The sequence below is a fragment of the Chiloscyllium plagiosum genome, unplaced genomic scaffold, assembly GCF_037043375.1.
Source record: "Chiloscyllium plagiosum isolate Xiang-an unplaced genomic scaffold, Cpla_swu_hap1 HiC_scaffold_6, whole genome shotgun sequence".
In the NCBI taxonomy this organism is placed as follows: Eukaryota; Metazoa; Chordata; class Chondrichthyes; order Orectolobiformes; family Hemiscylliidae; genus Chiloscyllium; species Chiloscyllium plagiosum.
This window is the reverse complement of record NW_028270144.1, coordinates 56,842,104-56,863,735: the sequence shown is the minus strand read 5'-3', so window position 1 is coordinate 56,863,735 and position 21,632 is coordinate 56,842,104. Positions and strand designations below refer to the sequence as shown.

At 43.4% G+C, this 21,632-nt stretch overlaps 1 protein-coding gene across 4 annotated transcripts in view; it reads left to right on the top strand.

Moving 5' to 3' along the window:
* The window catches only part of LOC122550573 (ferroxidase HEPHL1), a 141,941-nt gene that overhangs the window by 15,578 nt on the left and 104,731 nt on the right, over positions 1-21,632 (top strand). For all 4 annotated transcript variants that reach the window (XM_043691507.2, XM_043691508.2, XM_043691505.2 and 1 more), the window contains exons 2-3: positions 15,009-15,253; positions 19,855-20,067. In XM_043691507.2, coding sequence (XP_043547442.1) covers positions 15,009-15,253; positions 19,855-20,067 — 458 coding nt within the window. The remainder of the gene's footprint in view (positions 1-15,008; positions 15,254-19,854; positions 20,068-21,632) is intronic.

Below are 21,632 nucleotides of genomic sequence, written 5' to 3'. Positions count from 1 at the left end.
ATGGTGACTGACTTAACACTGACATTTTCTACTGACCCACTGACTCCCACAGCTACCTGGATTACACCTCTTCCCACCCTACCTCCTGCAAAAATGCTGTCCCTTACTCCCGATGTTTCCGCCTCCACCACATCTACTCCCAGGAGGACCAGTTCTACCACAGAACACACCAGATGGCCTCCTTCTTTAAAAACCGCAATTTCCCCTCCACGTGGTTGATGATGCCCTCCAGCTCATCTCATCCACATCCTGCACCTCTGCCCTTGAACCCCACCCCTCCAACCGCAGCAAGTATAGAACACCTCTCGTCCTCACCTTCCACCTCATCAACCTTGGTATACATTGCATCATCCTCTACCATTTCTGCCACCTCCAAACAGACCCCACCATCAGGGATATATTTCCCTCCCCACCCCCGTCCGCTTTCCGTGAAGACCGTTCCCTCCATGACTACCTCATCAGGTCCACGCCATCCAAAACCCACCATCCCCTCCTGGCACCTTCCCCTGCCACTGTAGGAATTGCAAAACCTGTGCCCACACCTCCCCCCTTATCTCCGTTCAAGGCTCCAAAGGAGACTTCCACATCCATCAAAGTTTCACCTGCACTTCCATACATATTGTTTACTGTATCCATTGGTCCCGATGCGGTTTCCTCTACATTGGGGAGACTGGATGCCTACTTGCAGAGTGCTTCAGAGAACAGCTCTGGGACACCTGCACCAATCAATCTCACCATCCTGTGGCCGAACACTTTAATCCCCCATTCCAGTCTGCCGAAGACATGCAGATCCTGGGCCTCCTCCATTGCCAACCCCTTACCACCCGGCGCCTGGAGTAAGAACGCCTCATCTTCTACCTCGGAACCCTCCAACCCCATGACACCAATGTGGATTTCACCAGTTTCCACATTTCCCTTCCCCCCCAACCTTATCCCAGTTCCAAGCTTCCAGCTCAGCACTGCCTTAAGGCCTGTCCCATCTGTCTGTCTTCATCCTCTCCCCGATCTATCACCTTTACCCCCCCCCTCCATACACCTATTGCACTCTCAACTACCCTCCCCCCAGCTTTATCCTCCACCCATTTATGTCTCCACCCCCGAAGCTCACAGCCTCATTTCTGATGAAGGGCTTTAGCCTGAAATGTTGATTTTCCTGCTTCTCTGATGCTGCCTGACCTGCTGTGCTTTTCCGGCATGACACTCTTGACCCCCACCATCTACAAGGCACAAGTCAGAAATGGTGATAGAATACTTCAAGGAGAAAGTGAGGACTGCAGATGCTGGAGATCAGAGCCCTTCTTCAGGAATGAGGAAAATTTGTCCAGCCTGCTGGACAAACTTTCCTCATTCTTGAAGAAGGGCTTATGCCCTAAACGTCGATTCTCCTGTTCCCTGGATGCTGCCTGACCTGCTGCGCTTTTCCAGCAACACATTTTCAGCTCAGGATAGAATACTTCATACTTGGTTGAATGGGTGTAATTCCAACAAAACTCAAGAAGCTTGACACCATTCAGGACAAAGCAACCCACTTGATTGGCACCACATCCACAAACATACACTTCTCGCACCACCAATGCTCATTCAATTCAATTCAAAAACATATACTGCAGAAAATCACCAAAGATCCTTAAACAACACCTTCCAGATCCATGAGCATTTCCACCTAGAAGGAAAAGAGCAGCAGATAAATGGTAACACCACCACTTGCATGTACCCTTCCAAATCACCCACCATTCCCAAACCTTGAATTCTTCACCATTAAATGCCGACCCTTCTATCTACCACGGGAATTTACAGCTGCTATACTAACTGCTGTGTACATACGCCACAAACTAAGGTTGAGGAAACTCTGGATGTGCTGTACTCCACCACCAACACCCTGGAGACGGAACACCCTGAGGCCCTGATTATTGTGACTGGCAATTTCAATCAAGCCAATCTGAGGAAGGTGTTGCCCAAGTACCAACAGAGCATTACCTGCCCCACTAGGGGCCTGAACATTTTAGACCACTGCTACACCACTGTGAAAGATGTCTACTGCTCCATTCGCCGCCCTCATTTTGGGAACTCTGACCACAGTGCCGTGTTTCTTCTCCCAGCTTACAGGCAAAGGCTCAAGCAGGAGACCCCATCGTGGATACAGGTCCAGGAGGAGGAGGCAGAGGATGAACTCCGGTGCTTCCTGGAATCGCCTGACTGGGCCATGTCCAAACAGATTCCTTAGGTTCCTTGGACAAGTACACCGCCACCATCACAGACTTTATCAGCAAGTGTGTGGAGGACTGCATACCGAGGAAGTCAATCCAGGTGTTCCCCAACAGGAAATTGTGGATGAATCAAGACATACAGAACCAGGTGTGAGGCCTTCAGATCTGGAGACCCACTTAAATATAAGAAATCCAAGTATGATCTTCGCAGAGCCAATCAGATAGCCTTGGACCAATACTGATCCAAACTAGAGACCCAGACAGACACACAGCGACTATGGCAAGGACTGAATGACATCACAAGTTCTAAAAAGAGACAGTGCAAGATAGCAGACAATGACATATCCCTTCCAGATCATCTCAACGCCTTCTATGCTCGCTTTGAGCAGAATTTCAGCGGAGAGGTAACACCTATTTTGACAAGTGCTGACGAACCTATCCCAACAGTCACTGCATCAGTGGTCAGATCAGTTTTCCTTAGTGTGAATCCAAGGAAAGCGATTGGACCAGATGAAATACCAAGCTGTGTACTCAGAGCATGCACAGATCAACTGGCAGAGGTCTTCTCAGACATCTTCAACCCCTCCCTGCAGCAGGCCACTGTCCATGCCTGTTTCAAGAGCGCCAACATCATCCCTGCATCTACGAAGGCTCATGCATCATGACTACCCCCTAGTGGCCCTAACCTTGGTGGTCATGAAGTGCTTTAAAAGGCTGGTCATGGCATTAATCAACTACAGTCTCCCCACTACTCTTGACCTACTCCAATTTGCCTATCGGACCAACAGATCCACGTCAGATGCCATATCATTTGCCCTTCACTCCTCCCTAAAACATCTTGACTCCAAGAACAGCTACGTAAGAAGCCTACTCATTGACTACAGTTCAGTCTTCAACACTATTATTCCCTCGAGACTGATTGTGATCTCAAACTAAGCCCCACTCTCTGTAACTGGATTCTCAGTTTCCTGATCCACAGGCCACAATCAGTGAAGATTGGGGACAACATTTCATCTTCACTTACACTCAAAACTAGAGCCCCCCCCCCACCGGGTGTGTATTCAGCCCCTACTGTACTCACTGTACACACATGACAGTGTTGCCAAATACCAGACTAATGTCATTTACAAGTTTGCTCATGACACCACCATAGTGGGTCGAATCTGAGATGGCTATGAAACAGACTACCGACGGGAGGTGGAAGACCTGAAAAATGGTGCACTGAGAACAACCTAGCTCTCAATGCTGGCAAAACCATTATTTGGTTTTGCCCCCCTACACATTAACAGCATAGAGGTAGAACGAGTGGAGAGTGTCAAGCTCCTGGGAGTGGTCATCCACAACAATCTTTCTTGGACTCTTCATGTGGATGCATTGGTTACAAAGCTGAAAATGTGTTGCTGGAACAGCGCAGCAGGTCAGGCAGCATCCAGGGAACAGGAGAATCGACGTTTCGGGCATAAGCCCTTCTTCAGGAATGAGGAAAGTGTGTCCAGCAGGCTAAGATAAAAGGTAGGGAGGATGGACTTGGGGGAGGGGTGTTGGAAATGCGATAGGTGGAAAGAGGTCAAGGTGAGGGTGATAGGTCAGAGTGGGGTGGGGGCGGAGAGGTCAGGAAGAAGATTGCAGGTTAGGAAGGCCTCCCCGCCCCCAGGCCTAACCCCGCCCCCACACCCAGCTCCAGCCCCACACCAGGTCCTAGCTCCCAGCCCTGCCGAGTTTCACCATCCCTCCAGACCTACCCCTCTCTGAGGATGAAAGATCAGTCCTCAGCAGAGGCCTCACCATTCCCCTACGCTCTCGGATTAATGAGTTCAACACGCGGCGTGACATCGAACAATTCTTCCGCCGCCTTCACCTCCGCGCCTACTTCTTCAACCAAGACTCTCGCCCACCCTCTGACGACCCCTTCTCCCGCCTCCAACATACCTCATTCACCTGGACACCCCGTGCTGGCCTCCTACCTGCCCTCGACCTCTTCATAGCCAACTGCCGCCGCGATATTAACCACCACCTGAACTCCCCCACTCCAACCTCTCGCCCTTGGAACGCGCAGCCCTCCACTCCCTCCATTGCAACCCCAACCTCACTATCAAACCAGCAGACAAGGGGGGCGTGGTAGTAGTTTGGCGCACCGACCTTTACACCGCTGAGGCCAAATGCCAGCTCGCAGATACCGCCTCCTACTGCCCCCTTGACCATGACCCCACCCCCCACCACCAAACCATCATCTCCCAGACCATCCATAACCTCATCACCTCAGGGAATCTCCCATCCACCACCTCCAACCTCATAGTCCCACAACCCCGCACCTCCCACTTCTAACTCCTGCCCAAAATCCACAAACCTGACTGCCCCGGCCGACCCATTGTCTCAGCCTGCTCCTGCCCCACCGAACTCATCTCTGCATACCTCGACACTGTCCTGTCCCCCTTAGTCCAAGAACTCCCCACCTACATTCGGGACACCACTACGCCCTCCACCTCCTCCATGATTTTCGCTTCCCCGGTCCCCAACGCCTTATCTTCACCATGGACATCCAGTCCCTGTACACCTCCATCCCCCATCACAAAGGACTCAAAGCCCTCCGCTTCTTCCTTTCCCACCGTACCAATCAGTACCCTTCCACTGACACCGTCCTTCGACTGACTGAACTGGTCCTCACCCTGAACAACTTCTCTTTCCAATCCTCCCACTTCCTCCAAACCAAAGGAGTAGCCATGGGCACCCGCATGGGCCCCAGCTATGCCTGCCTCTTCGTGGGATATGTGGAACAGTCCATCTTCCGCAACTACGCTGGCCCCACTCCCCACCTTTTCCTCCGCTACATCGATGACTGTATCGGCTCCGCCTCGTGCTCCCACGAGGAGGTTGAACAGTTCATCCACTTCACCAACACCTTCCACCCCGACCTCAAATTCACCTGGACTGTCTCAGATTCCTCCCTCCCCTTCCTCGACCTTTCTATTTCTATCTCAGGCGACCGAATCAACACGGACATCTACTATAAACAGACCGACTCCCACAGCTACCTGGACTACACCTCCTCCCACCCTGCCCCCTGTAAAAACGCCATCCCATTCTCCCAATTCCTTCGTCTCTGCCGCATCTGCTCCCAGGAGGACCAGTTCCAAAAACGTACAACCCAGATGGCCTCCTTCTTCAAGGACCGCAATTTCCTCCCCGACGTGGTCGACGATGCCCTCCACCGCATCTCTTCCACTTCCCGCTCCTCCGCCCTTGAGCCCCGCCCCTCCAACCGCCACCAGGACAGAACCCCACTGGTCCTCACCTCCCACCCCACCAATCTCCATGTACAGCGTATCATCTGCCGTCATTTCCACCACCTCCAAACGGACCCCACCACCAAGGATATATTTCCCTCCCCTCCCCTATCAGCGTTCCGTAAAGACCACTCCCTCCATGACTCCCTCGTCAGGTCCACACCCCCCACCAACCCAACCTCCACTCCCGGCCCCTTCCCCTGCAACCGCAGGAGGTGCAAGACTTGCGCCCACGCCTCCCCCTCACTTCCCTCCAAGGCCCCAAAGGAAACTTCTATATCCGCCACAAATTCACCTGCACCTCCACACACATCATCTATTGCATCCGTTGCACCCGATGTGGCCTCCTCTATATTGGGGAGACAGGCCGCCTACTTGCGGAGCGTTTCAGAGAACACCTCTGGGACACCCGGACCAACCAACCCAACCACCCTGTGGCTCAACACTTCAACTCCCCCTCCCACTCCACCAAGGATATGCAAGTCTTTGGACTCCTCCATCGCCAGACCACAACAACACGATGGTTGGAGGAAGAGCGCCTCATTTTCCGCCTAGGAACCCTCCAACCACAAGGGATGAACTCGGATTTCACCAGTTTCCTCATTTCCCCTCCCCCCACCCTGTCTCAGTCAAATCCCTCGAACTCAGCACCGCCTTCCTAACCTGCAATCTTCTTCCTGACCTCTCCGCCCCCACCCCACTCTGACCTATCACCCTCACCTTGACCTCTTTCCACCTATCGCATTTCTAACGCCCCTCCCCCAAGTCTCTCCTCCCTACCTTTTATCTTAGCCTGCTGGACAAACTTTCCTCATTCCTGAAGAAGGGCTTATGCCCGAAATGTTGATTCTCCTGTTCCCTGGATGCTGCCTGACCTGCTGCGCTGTTCCAGCAACACATTTTCAGCTCTGATCTCCAGCATCTGCAGACCTCACTTTCTCCTCATTGGTTACAAAGGCCCAACATCTCTTCTTCCTCAGGCAGCTGAGGAGATTTGGCATGACGGCGAATACCCTTGCCAGCTTTTATAGGTTCGCCATTGAGAGCATTCTGTCTGGATGTATCACTACCTGGAATGGCAAACTGTAGCATTCAAGATCGGAGATGATTACAGGGAGTGGTGAACCCGGTCTGGACAGGCACAAAGGCCAACCTCCCATTTTTGAATCCATCTACCAGGCCCGCTGTCAAGAAAAGGCCGCCAGCATTCATAAAGGCCAACCCTCCCTGGCAATGTTTTTCTACAACCTCTACCATCGGGGAGAATGTACAGAAGCCTGAATACACGCACCAGCCGGTTTCGTAATAGTTTTTATCCTATTGTTGTTAGAATACTGAATGGACTCACAAACTCTTAACATTCATTTGCCACTGTTTACCTATTATTTACTATCTATGCTCCTTTACTATGTTATTTGCCTGTATTGCATGCCAGACAAAGCTTTTTACTATGATCTTGGTACACATGACAATAAATTCCATTCCATTCCATTCCATTCCATTCCGTTCCCTTCCGTTCCAATCCATTCAGTTCCAGACATGGAAATATATTGCTATTCCTTCACTGTCACTGGGTCAAAATCATGGAATTCCCTCCCCAATAATATTGTTGGTCAACCCAGCACGTGAACTGCAGCAAGAAGCAGCTTACCAAAGGGCAACTAGGGGTGGACAATAAATGCTGGCCTAGCAGCGATGCTCACATCTCAGGAATGAATACAAAAGTTTTTCCATTTGCCTATTCTATTTTACCTCATTATTGCAATGTCAACAAAAAAAGGTTGCCCTGATTAATCAACAAGCAGTCAATGTTCTGCTCCAATGTCATCAATTGAATATGGTAGCCTGGATGGGTGCAGCTCCAATGTCACTCAAGATGCTCAACATCAGTGATATTGACAGCAGTGTGTACCAAGTTACAAGATGATCCATAGCAACCTCTCAAGCTTCCTTAAATTGTACCTTCGAAACCTACAACTGGTACCATTTAGAAGAACAAAGGCAGAAGATGCATTGCTCTACCACTTTCTGCAAACTCCCCTCCAAGGCACATAGCATCCTGACTTGGAATTATATTGTCATTCTTTCACTGTGGCTAGGTCAAATTCCTGGAACCCCCTCATTAATAGTATTCACGGAGCACTTACTGCATGGATTGCAGTGATTCAAGATAATGGCTCACCACCACCTACTCAGGACAATTAGGGATTGACAATGCAGGCCAAACCAGTGATGCCCACAGCTGCTGAACAAAACGATATAAAATGATTCCATATTACTTCAGAATGTATGCAGTGAGGCTTCCTTTAAGGAGTCTGACAAGAATATACATTATTTTCTTAAAGCCCATGGATGTATAAATATTTATATTCAAAACATTAATGAGTAAAGATTAATTGGGCAGCCTGCCTTCAGTAATTGCAGTAGAGATAGTTGAAGTCAAAATTGAAGGGGAGGTTTTCAAAATAAATTTATGTTGATTCTTGAATATTTCTTTGATAACTTGTAACAGCTGCTGTATGTTTTCAACCCCAAACATGAAATGCTGACAACTCCTTCATTATTTAAACATGATGTGCCTTTTGTTATACTCTAAATGAAAAACCTAAGCACTCACTTGCGAGTCTTGCTGTAGTGTCATAACATCTTTGCATCACATTCACAGCCATGATATTGAAAGTTTAACTGGACCACAGTACAACCAATTTTATGTGTCAAATCATACTCAAAATTGCGCATATTATCTCCATTATTCGCCCACAAATAAATTGATCCACCAGTTTGAAATCGAAATAGATTTTCAGTTTGTCACATGTGTGATATTGATGTGTTACAAAAAGAGGTTTTTTTTTTAGCATTTCCTCATTTGAAACTAATTGTAATTAAGCAGTTTCAAATTGATATCCTGCCATGAAGCCAGGTTTATACTCTGGTGCTAGCTGAAGCTTCCCACCATTGTCTTCTGTGTAAGAACAGGATTAAATAGACATGTGACAAATCTAATACACTAGGATACACATTAATCCTGGAATGAGACAGATGCAGCTATTATGGTGAAAGTAGGTGCCTTGATTCTGTTGATGTACATGGGATGTGTCCTGAGCAAGTGAATAGGCAGTGGAGATGACATGCAAAGATAGTGGTTATGGGAGTTGGGATATGTAAGAGTGAGTGTGGAAAGATGTTGTATGTGATAATCTGAGTGTTAGAACATGAGCCTTGCTGGGCGTGTGAAGTAGCAGAGAGAAGATCGTGGCACTTACTTTGGCACAGTGGACAAGTTCTTTAACCTTCCTCTTATAGTACTTTCCTTCAGATGTCTGACACCATTTTAACCTGGGTGGCAACCTTGGATCAGATTGGCATGGTTTGGTATTGTGGATGCATTGCTGGTCTTGGAGAAGAAGTCATCCCACATCAGCACCACACCTTCCAACAGGATCTCCAAGACTCTGCCCACAAAGCAGGAAGCTGATTTCTCTCTGTGTCACGCCCAGGACAAGTATCAGGAACCATGCAGGATAGCTCTGACTGACAGTGTTTCTCTGAATGCACACCAGGTTTTAAATAGTGGAGTGGACATTAGGGATGCAGGTGGATTTTGAGATAACCGCTGAGTGGCGAGTTGTTTTAAGGTGGGATAAAAATCAGATGTGAGGTATGCCATAGAGGTGCCATTAGTTGCTTTTGAATTCAACTCCCTCCCCTTATTTTCTTTCCCTGACACACTGACTGAAATCTAACTCTGAAAAGCTTTATTATCATCTGATCTCATCTTCTCATGTGATTCTACATCATATATTCTTTCATAATGCTCTTGTGAATTACCTCAAAATTTATTGAATCAAAGGCACTATATTGACAATTTGCTGCTGTTTTGAAGCTATACACTATGGGCTGAAATTATCTTTTTTAAAGAATGTTATAAACAAGTTCTCTCACCCTATCTTACCAAACTCACCTCAATAATAACCCCTTTCTCACTTTTTTTCAAAAAAAAGCATCATGGCTACGGAAATACTTACAACTTAATAATTAAACTCTTTCAGACATTATAAAAGCCCACATGCAACTGGTTCAAATTCAAAACTTCAAACTCTCAAATGATTTTAAAATCGTGTTACATACCTTGTAGCATGATTACAGTTTAATAGTTTCTGGATTAGTGGTGCTGGAAGAGCACAGCAGCTCAGGCAGCATCCGAGGAGCAGTAAATTGGAATAATATTCATGAGCTGTAAAGCATTTTGACACACACAGTGGAAGCCAAGAGAGCTGTATAAATACAAGTATTTTACCGTACGTAGGCGTTCAAGTCTTTAACAATACTATAATGGCCTGCGTGAAGAAAAATATGTTATTTTATCATTACACATCCAGGAAACTCTTAAATTTTTACACATACATCTGTGCAGCAGTCAAAAATATGAGTGTTTTTTGAAGCAATTCTTCAGATGCCTGACAAAGCAGGAGTGACACTGGACTACTTTCTCCTGTTTCTTTCTGCCACCATTCTACATTTCTCTCACCCATCCCACCAAAAAACACAAAGCTCCACCCCTCACTCCTCGGTCTCCAGTTCAGTATTGTCTGCTTCATGCTCCATTAATTTTGTTTTGTGACCTTTTTAACATTGTAGAAAAAAAATCACAAAGGTTTTACACCACAAATTACAATTCATTTCCTTACTGTCTATGATATATGAATTTCTAAGTATGGCCATGATTTTAGTGATAACAATTATTTTGAATTCTGATGGCCAGTATCACTTCTGGATTAATTCTTATGATGTTTCTGTATCTGACAGCCATATACATCTGTTTTACTGGACCACCTACCTGCACTTGTGTAAGTTTCTTCTCAGCTCAGATGTGATGTCACCCCAAAAGAGAGACATCTATTCCAACTAAACGCTTCCTCCCTCTATCCACTGAGTCATGTGGAGGTGGTCACTGGCAGCTGTGAACTCTGAGAATTCATGCCTTAAGTTTCTGTCACTTTGAAACTAGATAAGAGATTAATTCTGGGCGCGATTCAGGTGATGGAAAGCTCACAAGTTCATTTTGAATTTGAGATCTGCAAAGTATTAACTCTCAGGTTTCATTTTAATATACAAGATAAACTGTCTACCTGATTGTTTTAGGAACTGGGAAGCCTATCTAATTTTTTTCACAGAAGTTCTGATAAACTTGCTTAGCCTGGCCGAGTAGGCATCTAATCCTATTACAGGAGATTGCTGAGATCTCCTTATACATGGAAATGCAGCATCCGGAGGCACTGCTCTTTGGATATGTGTGTGTAAAGTATGATCTTTTACATTTGACCTTTCTCACTTACTGACGCTTCATAGATTCAGTTACTGCTGTTCCTAAGCAGCTTTCATCTCAGTTCTATTTTTGGCCAGCATCCAGACAATTGGATTCTGTAAACAATACTTCTCATGTCTAAGATTTGCTTCAGTGCTTGCTGAACCATTTGATATTGAGCAAGATGTCTTTCTATACTTGACAGAATCAACTCCCTCTTACACACCTTATGGATAAATACTTCCACCTTTTTGTCATTTAAATGGTTTTTGTTGGGCCTTCTTTTTCAAACATATTGGAACACACTTAGGAGTATAGAATTGTGGCAGATCATTTAGGTGCTTAGCAGTTTCTGAGTTAGTCTAATATTCCATTGGCACCCGAGGAATTGCATGGTTCGCATATGGTCTGCTGACCAGACCAATGCCATTAGTTAAAGGACAATGAGATTTCTTCCACAGAAGTTAGTAACAGATAACTAAACTTCAAATATTATGCTAACAATAGCTTCCAGACTAACGCAACTACATTTAAGAATTTTAAACAAACAGCATCTGCTTTGAAAAATATAAGAATAAATATGACTTTAAAAGGGTAAACTTCAAAAGATTGACTGTCAAAATTTGACTTTCCAATCAGCTGGAAAGAAATGGAATGCACTTAAAATACCAAAAAATGTACATTACCAGTTAGGTAAGCTGATTAGACATTTTGTAAGAAGTGTGAATAGATTAATTAAAACGTGCAAAATGTTTTGTGTGAAAATGATGAAAAAAAGCCTGAGGATAATTGTGGTTGGTGGGGATTTGGAAGATGTATCATAATCCAATGTGACAGGCTACTTGAAAAATCGGGTGGAAAAGTGCTCAGGAGATCATTTTAAATTATTTTGACCATATTTCTGAAAGGTTCTCCTAACACCAATTTGCTGAACTTATTTTCTGCATAGAACAAACTTTCACTGCCATCCTTGCCAACTATTTTAGCTCCCCATTCATTCAATTTCAAAATTTTCACTTTTATCCGCAGATTGATCATTGTCAGCCTTTACAATCACTTCCACTCATTACAAGTAGAATATGTTGCCGATTTGCTGTGAATTTACCTTCTTTCCTTCAATTAGGTGTGATTCAGACAACTTGGCAAGCTTAAGCATTGGCAGTTAAAGCTAGAATCCAAGTTTAAAGATTCACTTAGTTGTCTCTTTTTGTATGGTAATTGCAGACGTGAGTTAATGTAATGCTAGTTAAATGTAGAAAAGTCAGTAGATTCATGTTGCCTTTCCAACACACCTGGGCATTCACTCACTTTTAAGTTTAGCCGCTTTATTGAACTACCATAGCCACTAACCTGTTAGAAAACAAAAGAACAAAATTAAAAGGGGAGATAAAATAGAGGTTCTGACTTTCTACATATTTCCTGCACAGATCATAGCAATGTATAAATCACTGTGATAAAGGCACCCACTGTTCCCCTTCCTTAAATTGAAGACTTACTCCTGTTCTGCTATACCTAAATACCATTGACACAACCTGTGGCAAAGTGTGCAGATCCATCATTGAACTACACCTCAGGATCCACAACACTAGAGTAGAAGAAGATCATCCTTGATTTTGAAGAACTGCCTAAGAAGAACAAAGAAGATTGTGGCAGTGTGGCCCAGCTGGCTTGCTAATACCATGGTGGCTCTTAATTGTGAGAGATGGGAAGGGGGAAATGTGCAGACTGCCTAAGAGATGCCTGCTAGCTTCTTGCAGCAGGCCACTGCCACTTTCTTAAAAGCTGGGCATCATCACTTCCAATGATCCACGGGAGGACGGATTCCAGTAAACTAAACTAACTGCTTGCAAACCCATCTACTTAATTCATCTTATTTCCAATATGGCATTTAAAATCTACATGGCAGAGATTTGAGCTTCCATTAAAGTTATAAAATATATTGCATTTTGGAAAATGAAATCAAGATCGGAGTTTCATGGTAAATAGTAGGGCCTTAAGGAGTGTAGTGGAAGAGAGGGATCTTGGAGTTCAGGTTCACAGTTCTCTGAAGGTAGAGTCACAGGTAGACAGGACAGTAAAGAAGGCTTTTGGCACATTGGCCTTCATCAGTCAGGGCATTGAGTATAGAAGTTGGGAAGTTATGTTGCAGTTATACAGGACGTTGGTGAGGCTGCACTTGAGTATTGTGTTCAGTTTTGGTCAAGCTGCTATAGGAAGGATGTTAATAAACTGGAAAGTATGCAGAAGAAATTTACAAGGATGTTGCCTGTTGCCTGTCTAGTTATAGGAAAAAGTTGGACAAAATAGGACTTTTTCTTTAGAGCGTAGCAGACTGAAAGAGGGACCTTACAGAGATGTAGAAGATTATGAGGGGCATGGATAAGGTGAATGCACTCAGTCCTTTTCCCAGAGTTGGGAAATCAAGGACTAGAGGGCATCAGTTTAAGGCTAGAAGGAAAAGAACAAAAGGGAACCTGAGCAGCACAGAGGGTGGTACACATATGGTATGAGCTGCCAGCAGAGGTGGTTGAGGTGGGTACATTAACAAAATTTAAAAGGCATTGGAAAAATACATGGATAGATTAGATTAGATTACTTACAGTGTGGAAACAGGCCCTTCGGCCCAACAAGTCCACACCGCCCCGCCGAAGCGCAACCCACCCATACCCCTACCTTTACTCCTTACCTAACACTATGGGCAATTTAGCATGGCCAATTCACCTGACCTGCACATCTTTGGACTGTGGGAGGAAACCGGACCACCCGGAGGAAACCCACGCAGACACGGGGAGAACGTGCAAACTCCACACAGTCAGTCGCCCGAGGCGGGAATTGAACCCGGGTCTCTGGCGCTGTGAGGCAGCAGTGCTAACCACTGTGCCACCGTGCCACCCACCATAAGAAAAGTTTAGAAGAATATGAGCCAAGTGCAGGGAAATGGTGTAAGCGTGGACAGACATTTTGATTGGCATGGACCAGCTTGGGCCAAAGGGCGTGTCTCCATGCTGTAGGATTCTATGAATCAATTACTCTAATAGCATAGACCTTCTGGCTGTAAAGGTGCCATTACAGTGTCCTGGGAGGCCACCAAAATCTGCAAGGCAGACTAAAGTGGTATTGCTTTTAAGATGATTCTACAAGGATTGGGTGCAGACTCCTTCACACTCTCAGCCAAAGTGGTAAACTCGCTTGGAACGATTTCTGATATCTCACAGCTTTCTATGCGAGACTGCAATTTTCCTCTCATAGTTCATTGTAAGACCTAGAGCAAAGATACAAAGAAGATGTAAGACTTCAAAGGAAGGTTCAACCCTGATCTGAAAAATGTAAGCTGAGGTCGGTTAGCTTGTTGTATGTGAGTCAATGAAGGAATACAAATAACATTCAGACATGCTGTTGGGTTTCTGCTGGGACAGTGATCTTCTTGGTTTGCCTGTGCAATGGCAGTGTATTGAGGACTCTAAACTGTTCCATTGTCTGCTGTTATGTGCTGTATCCTTAAAGGACAATGTGTAAGAGAACACATGTTGGAAAGCTTTGTAATGTGAATGAGTATGACATGCATCGAACATACAATAACAAAAACATGATTGGATAGAGTATGGAGGTGTACAGTATAAAGGAAAATGTGTGTGATGGCACATAATAGATTATTTGAGAAGGCAATGAGTTTTATGGTGTCTCTGTAATTGAGGTGTAGGAAGTGTTGGAGGGAAGTATTAAGAGGTTGTGCAAAGGAGCTGAGTGCTCCTTTGGTAGTGTGAGAGGCAGGGACAATAGGGTGTATTTATCTTTGCTGCTCTTGGATGGCCATTAAACTTCATTCTTTATTGAAACCAAGTCCTGCTACTGATAAATTATATTCAGGTCTGGCTGTTTATGGCCTTGTCCTGATAATTGGGGTAGTAGTCCAAATTTCGCCAAACTACAAAACAAAACAAACGTTTCCTCTGACACTTTTTCCTGAACATTCACTTCTATTTTAAAGTCAATAGGTAAGAGTGAAGTTCAAAAACTACCACGATAATGCCAGATATAACTACAACATTCAGATTTTAGCTTGCATCATAACCCCTTCTTCTATTCTATTAGGATGGATTAATAATCGAATGTTCAACACCAAGTTAGGAGATTAAAGTTTTGACTCTTCCTTTTATAAGGAATATTTTATTCAAAAGTGATATGGCTGATCATATGTTTGTTTGTTCATAGGAATGCAGCAGTATTTCTTTCGAGGAGCAAAAACAGGATTGGACGATTGTACAAAAAGGCCATCTATAAACAGTTTACCGATGCAACTTACTCAACTGAGGTTTCTAAACCTGACTGGCTTGGATTTCTTGGCCCACTGCTTAGGGCAGAGGTGGAAGACTTGATTATTATTCACTTCAAAAATTTTGCATCGCGTCCCTATTCTTTGCATCCTCATGGAGTTTTCTACAAGAAAGATTCAGAAGGTAACCTTACTGAGTAAAAGAAAGAATTTCATTTACAAAGTGCTTTATAGTTATTGAAACACTTCTGAAGTATAAGAAATGAGACAATTTGTGTACATCAAATTCCCAAACAGCAGAGTAATAATGACCAGATCATTGTTTTAGTAATGTTGGTTGACAGATAAGTGCTAGCCAACTTACCAAGGAGCATTATTCTTCAAATAGTGGCATGTGATCTTTTACATCCAACTAAAAGAGCAACTGGGGCCTCATTCCTTCTGAAAGATGCTTTCTTTAAACAGAACTGTACTCTGTCAATATTCACTTTCAATCAGTGTTATATGCGTAAACCTCTGGAAGTGAACTTAAACTTTCTCCATCTGACAAAGCTGGAGTTAGTACCACTGTGCCTTAGCAAATGCTCAAAAATGAAATGTATGTAGCCTTATGCCAGAGCTACAGGAAGTATTAACTACCTAACCAAAATAGTGGTGCTATTAATAACAAATTCACTTTGGAGTCTGAGGTCATTTTGAATTAAGCTAAAAAAAAATAAAAAATGGAGTTTATTCAACAAAATAGCTCTGAACATTCCACTAGTAGCAATAATAACCATTTTGTATCAGATACACTGGGCTATGACATTTTCCTTCAATATCTTTATATCTGTATATTTGTGTGAGCCTGTGAAAGAAGCCATGCAGCCAGATTCTGAGGAAAATTCTACGAAATGTCCCGCAAACAAAATAAACCTGGTTGTGTGGTCAAGTGCAAAAATGGTAAGGGGGAGGAAGAGCTTTCACGATTAAAGTGATTGCATCCTTAATGATAAGAGAGGATATGACAAGATATAATTAGAACTCATACCTAAAGTTCAGATACTCCCCCTCACCCTTCAAGCTTTTCAGTGCTGCTTCAATTACACCTGTCATAACTTCCACATACTCCAACTATTCAACAGTTGCAGCCACATCTCATGAACACCTACATGAAGGGCAGGTGGCACATTATAGGTTAGAGCAACAGAGAAGGGACATACATGTTTATGTTCTCTGCATCCTTCCTGGAAAATAATGTTCTACAGTCATTCTGAGCTTGCATGGTACCAATCTGAACTTGCATGGCAACAAACATGGATCTCATGATTACAGTCTGAGTTTTCCATTGCAGCATTGAGACAGTTGGTAACATCTGTCTATGCTGCAGTGTGATTTAGTATATCAACCAGCAGATGCTGCATCGTGACTGGGTCTGTAAGTGTTGTCTTCGAGATGGTAACTATTTCTATGTTGTTAAAAATGGCCTGTGTGTTTTGCACAAAGCTCTGAGTCAAGCTGAAAACAGAAACAGGAAAACACAAGAATGAGTGGAAGGAAATAGATAGAGGAACAGCATCCTATAACACCTGACCAAAATTGCATGATTAGATGGGCCTAATTCAATTTGGGAAACCTGGTTGGCATGGACGAGTTGGACCAAAGGGTCTAGTTTCATGCTGTATGGCTCTATGACTCTATCTATAACTGCACAATGCTAGTTAACAATGATGTACGGTGCCAGCAGCTGAACTGGTGATTTCCAGTGTCAAATGATTTTGCTTCTTCAGCAGAATTCTGCCGTTGATTGCAACTTACACAATAAGTCTGTTCTAGCTGGCCAGGTGTATATTCTTGAGTATCTGAAAGTAAAAATGCTTTCATCTGGATTGAGGGTAGTGGGATGGAATGGTAAATAAGTGGTCCATTGTCACATTATCTGCAGCTTACACTTTATGATGGATAACAGGATGAGGTTTAAGTGGAATTTGAGAAGGGGTTTAAGACAGGAACCATTACCTTGAATGTTTTTTTACATCACCAGATGCAATATTCTTAGTAACAGCCATTGCCACTATGTGGCATAACATCTCCTCCAGTGGGGCCAATTAATGCAGTATGCAGCTCTCCCTCTTGTTATTGTTTTGTAAGGAGAGGGGCAGAATGTCAGTGTGCATGTTACTCAATTGTCGTGATACTGTGGCTGTGGGGATATAAGAAAATAATATGATTGAGCCAATGTCTTATAACAGTTCAAAACATAATAAACAGCTTATTTGATTGAGTTAAAATCATATAACAATTAAAAATACAAGGAAACAGCTTATCTGATTAAGTTAATATTGTAAAACAGTTTAAATTTGTTTTTGCTGCTAATAGGGTTACGTGACAAACAGAGTGGTCAAGTCAAGTGACTTACTGACTGAATGTCATGCTGAAATTGGCTTATTGTGTTGCTAAGGCTTGAAAACAAAATATAATTAAGATAAAGCTACCAGTGTCTTAATGCTTAAAAATGTAAGCTGAACTTAGAATTGACAAGTTATGCTGTCACATGCTTATTCTTGGCAGCCAGAATGTAACTGTCACAGCTTCTTTATAGAAAGTCTCAAATATTTACCTATTGACCACTAAGAAGAAAAAAAGAGAGTATCCAAAAGTGGCTTTAAGAGCTGTGTTTTGTCCTGGTTTCTTTCAGAGAGAGATTGTGTGACATGTGGAAAGATAAAACCTTGTGAAGCCCTGGGTGTTTGTTTTTAACAAGTTAGAACAATAGAAGCAGCCTGAATGGGTGTGGTCGAGCTCCCACAGAACCAACAATTTTAGGTTCAGCTTTCAGCAGTTGCTGTTGGGGTCTTGGAAGAGTAGAAGCTTTTTTTTGTCATTGTATCAATTACAGCCAAAAGCTCGGGGGTTCTCTCCCTGGCACAGAAGCTTCATGTGAGATAATCTGTTTTCTGAATTTGGCTTTTCTCCAAGGGTGTCTTTACAGGATGTTAGTATATTGGAACTATTAATTAGTAATAATTACTGCATCTGTTATTCTGTTACGTTTTTTCAGTAGAGTTAAGTTATTCCAATTCTTTCTTTATTTTGCTATATTTGACTATAGTGTTTGATTAAATTGTGTTTTGCTTAATGCCAAGTAGCTTGACCAATCAAATTGCATCTGGAATGTAGCAACTCACAATTATCTTTAAAATAAGAAAAAGTTAGGATCTAGGCTACCTTCTTATTATATTTTGAAGGCGTCTGGTCTGGTCCATAACACTGTGTTTGAGTGATGTGCCAGAAATAATCGAATATTTGGAGGTTTGCGAAAGCTGGGTGAGAGTCTGACTACTTTGGAACTCATGATGGAGTGAGTCCTGATTGCTGGTGAGTGAGTGATAGGTGTGAGGTGCATTGAGCAACATGAGAGGTTAGTGGAGGGGAGAGTTGGGAAGTTGCATTCATTGAGGAGAAAGTGAGGTCTGCAGATGCTGGAGATCAAAGTTGAAACTTTATGGCTGTGCTGTTCCAGCAATAAAGTTTCAAAGTTGCATTCATTGACCTTGACCAGCCATGTGAGATCACAGAACTTTTACCAGCACTGCTGCCAGGTGCTCAGCGTACAGCTTTCAAAGTGAGTTCAAAGTTTGTGAGAAGATTTGTAGCTCGGGTGCTCATTGTTGTGGTTCTGTTCGCCGAGTTGGGAATTTGTGTTGCAGACGTTTCGTCCCCTGTCTAGGTAACATCCTCAGTTCTTGGGATCCTCCTGTGAAGCCTTGAGTGCTCATAATCCTTTTTCCAGGTGTGCCTTGGGGCTCACTAGCCTCCTTCTGGTATGTGGTACCTTTGTTCCTGTCCACCTTCTGGACTAGTGTTTCTTGCAACTCATTTGGGAACTCCTACCTAGACTGTTGCTCTTTTTGTTGTACTTTCCCTTGCAGCCAGGTCTTCCACAAATAATCTGCAACATTTCCTGTGAATAAGTGCAGTTCCCCTATAAAAAGTTAAAAAGCACACAACAACAGGTTATAGCCCAACACGTTTATTTGGAAGTACTTTAAAACACCTCCTCATCACCCCTTTAAAAAGTCCTGGCTGCCTTTTAAGAGGCTGTGATGAACTATGAATCATGAACCAGGTAGACGCTGAATTCCCTATTGAGAAAATGCTGTGCTGCACACTGGAATCAAAGCTTGCTTGCAGTCTGTATCAACAGCTGTAGGCAGGGCAAATTTGTAAGCCAGTAAAATGATTTCACCAGTCCTTCCTCTTACATATTTATGATTGCTAGAATTATTCTAGTTGTCCTGTTTGTTCACAATTAATTTGCACTAATTAAAATTCTTTATCAGCTTAATAAAAACCAGCTTTAAAAATTACTAATTAGATCTAGAGTTGCTTGTAAGGATCACATCTACTAGTTCCTGTCAATACATGTATAGAAACATGTGAAATAACTATAATATGAATATTTGAATTTTGTTAGTTTTTTCTTGTACATGATGACCACTGCATAGAATTCAGAGACCCTTCCTCCTTTCTCATTGCCAAGTTGTTGGCTTTCTTCTTTACCTTCTGAGTCATAAGGGCATTTTTTATTTGTTCCCTCTTCCAACACTATTCCTATCAGATGCTGGTGTTGCTTTGTTTAGTGCAACTGCTTATAATGCTTCTAATTCTCTGAAACTACTTCAAAATCAGTGTTATGCAATTTACCAGTGACTTTCATTTCTGAAAACTTGCACTTATACTGTACTCTAATTCTTAGATTAAATTCCTCTAATGTAGAATGACGAAAGCTGTTCTTCTTTACAGGTGCTTTTTATCCTGATCAAACATCAGGTAAATATAAGGTGGATGATGCTGTTCCACCAGGAGGAAGTCACATCTATACATGGATAGTCAAGAAAGAGTATGCACCTACAGATGCTGACCCAGCTTGTTTAACTTGGATTTACCATTCCCATGTAGATGCTCCAAAGGATATTTCCTCAGGTTTGATCGGAGTGCTGTTAACGTGTAAGAAAGGTACAGTATATCATGAGTTGTTCAATTGTTCCTGCACATCAAATTCCAGGTCCCAAGCTTTAAATTAGTTCACCCGATTTAATATCTTTTATCTTGAATAACAGTCCTGTTGTTAAAGTCTGCTTGGACTTAGATGGGTCTTAGAACTGGTTGCTGTTTAAAGTGCGCACTTCATAGATCAGGACTACAAAATAATGGTTAGAATGGTTAGATTTCCCTTACTTAACAATTCTGATTTTCTCCCCAGGCAAGTCTGATGTACTTTCTCTTATTAAATCATGAACCTAGTGTTAATTCCAGAGAAGTAGTGCCCTGCTGTCAACACTGCCTTCTCATTGTCGACCCCCTAATCCTGTGGTAGATTCACTTTCTTGTATCTGCCTATCCTAGCTCCAAAAATATATATTACCATGATCCCAGAGAAAACTGACAAAAACTGATCTTGACCAGCCAGATAAATACTGTGGCTACAAAGACAGGTCAGCAGCATAAATGAAGCCTGTTAGTGAATCGGCTACCTCTACTACACCATGCCCTAATTTCCTCTTTGCAGTTTATGTTAGTAAATTGTGTTAACTTGTGTAGAATGATTTATTTCAGATTGTTTAAAAATGTCTTTCCCTTCTGTTAATGATTTATTTATTGCAGTTAAAATTTTTGTCATTTGGTTTTGGATGGATGTTTAGCTAAGTAATTATCATCCATATCTATATAACGTGGAAACCAGCTATTCGGCCCAACATGTCCAACTGACCCTCCAGAGAGCATCCCACCCAAACCCACCCCCCTACCCTATATTTCCCATGGCTAACACATCTAACCTATACATCCCTGGGCCCATGGGCCAATTTAACATTGTCAATTCACCCAATGTGCACATCTTTGGACTGTGGGAGGAAATCTTTGAGGAGAAAGTGAGGTCTGCAGATGCTGGAGATCAGAGCTGAAAATGTGTTGCTGGAAAAGCGCAGCAGGTCAGGCAGCATCCAGAGAACAGGAGAATCGACGTTTCGGGCATAAGCCCTTCTTCAGGAAAGTGGGAGGAAACCCATGTAAACACAGAATGTGCAAACTCCACACAGACAGTGGCCTGAGAATGGAATTGAACCGGGGTCCCTGGTGCTATGAGGCAGCAGTGCTAACCACTGAGCTACCATACTGCACCCTAAAGGACAGCAGTGAGGATCGAAATTTCATGGGGTTAGCCTCAATGGATTCATAATCTGTTAACTTAAGCACTCGGCCATGACTGCTCGCTGTATATGAAGTATATTGAAGGCTGAGATAGACAGATTGTTTTTAATCAGTAAGGAAATCAAGGTTTACAGAGCAAGGCAGGAAAGTGGGGTTCAGGATTATTACATGAGCCATAAATGCATTGAATGCCAGAGAAGCCTTAATGGCCTGTTTCTGTTCTTACTCTTCAGAACCCAAAGAAAAGTTAGATTAGACTCAAACACTAAGCCTGTCTCTCCACAGATCTGCCAGACTTGCTGCATCTTCCCAGCACTTTTTGGTTTTCTGTAAGTGGATTATCTGTACATAAATTAGCAGAGATCATGATG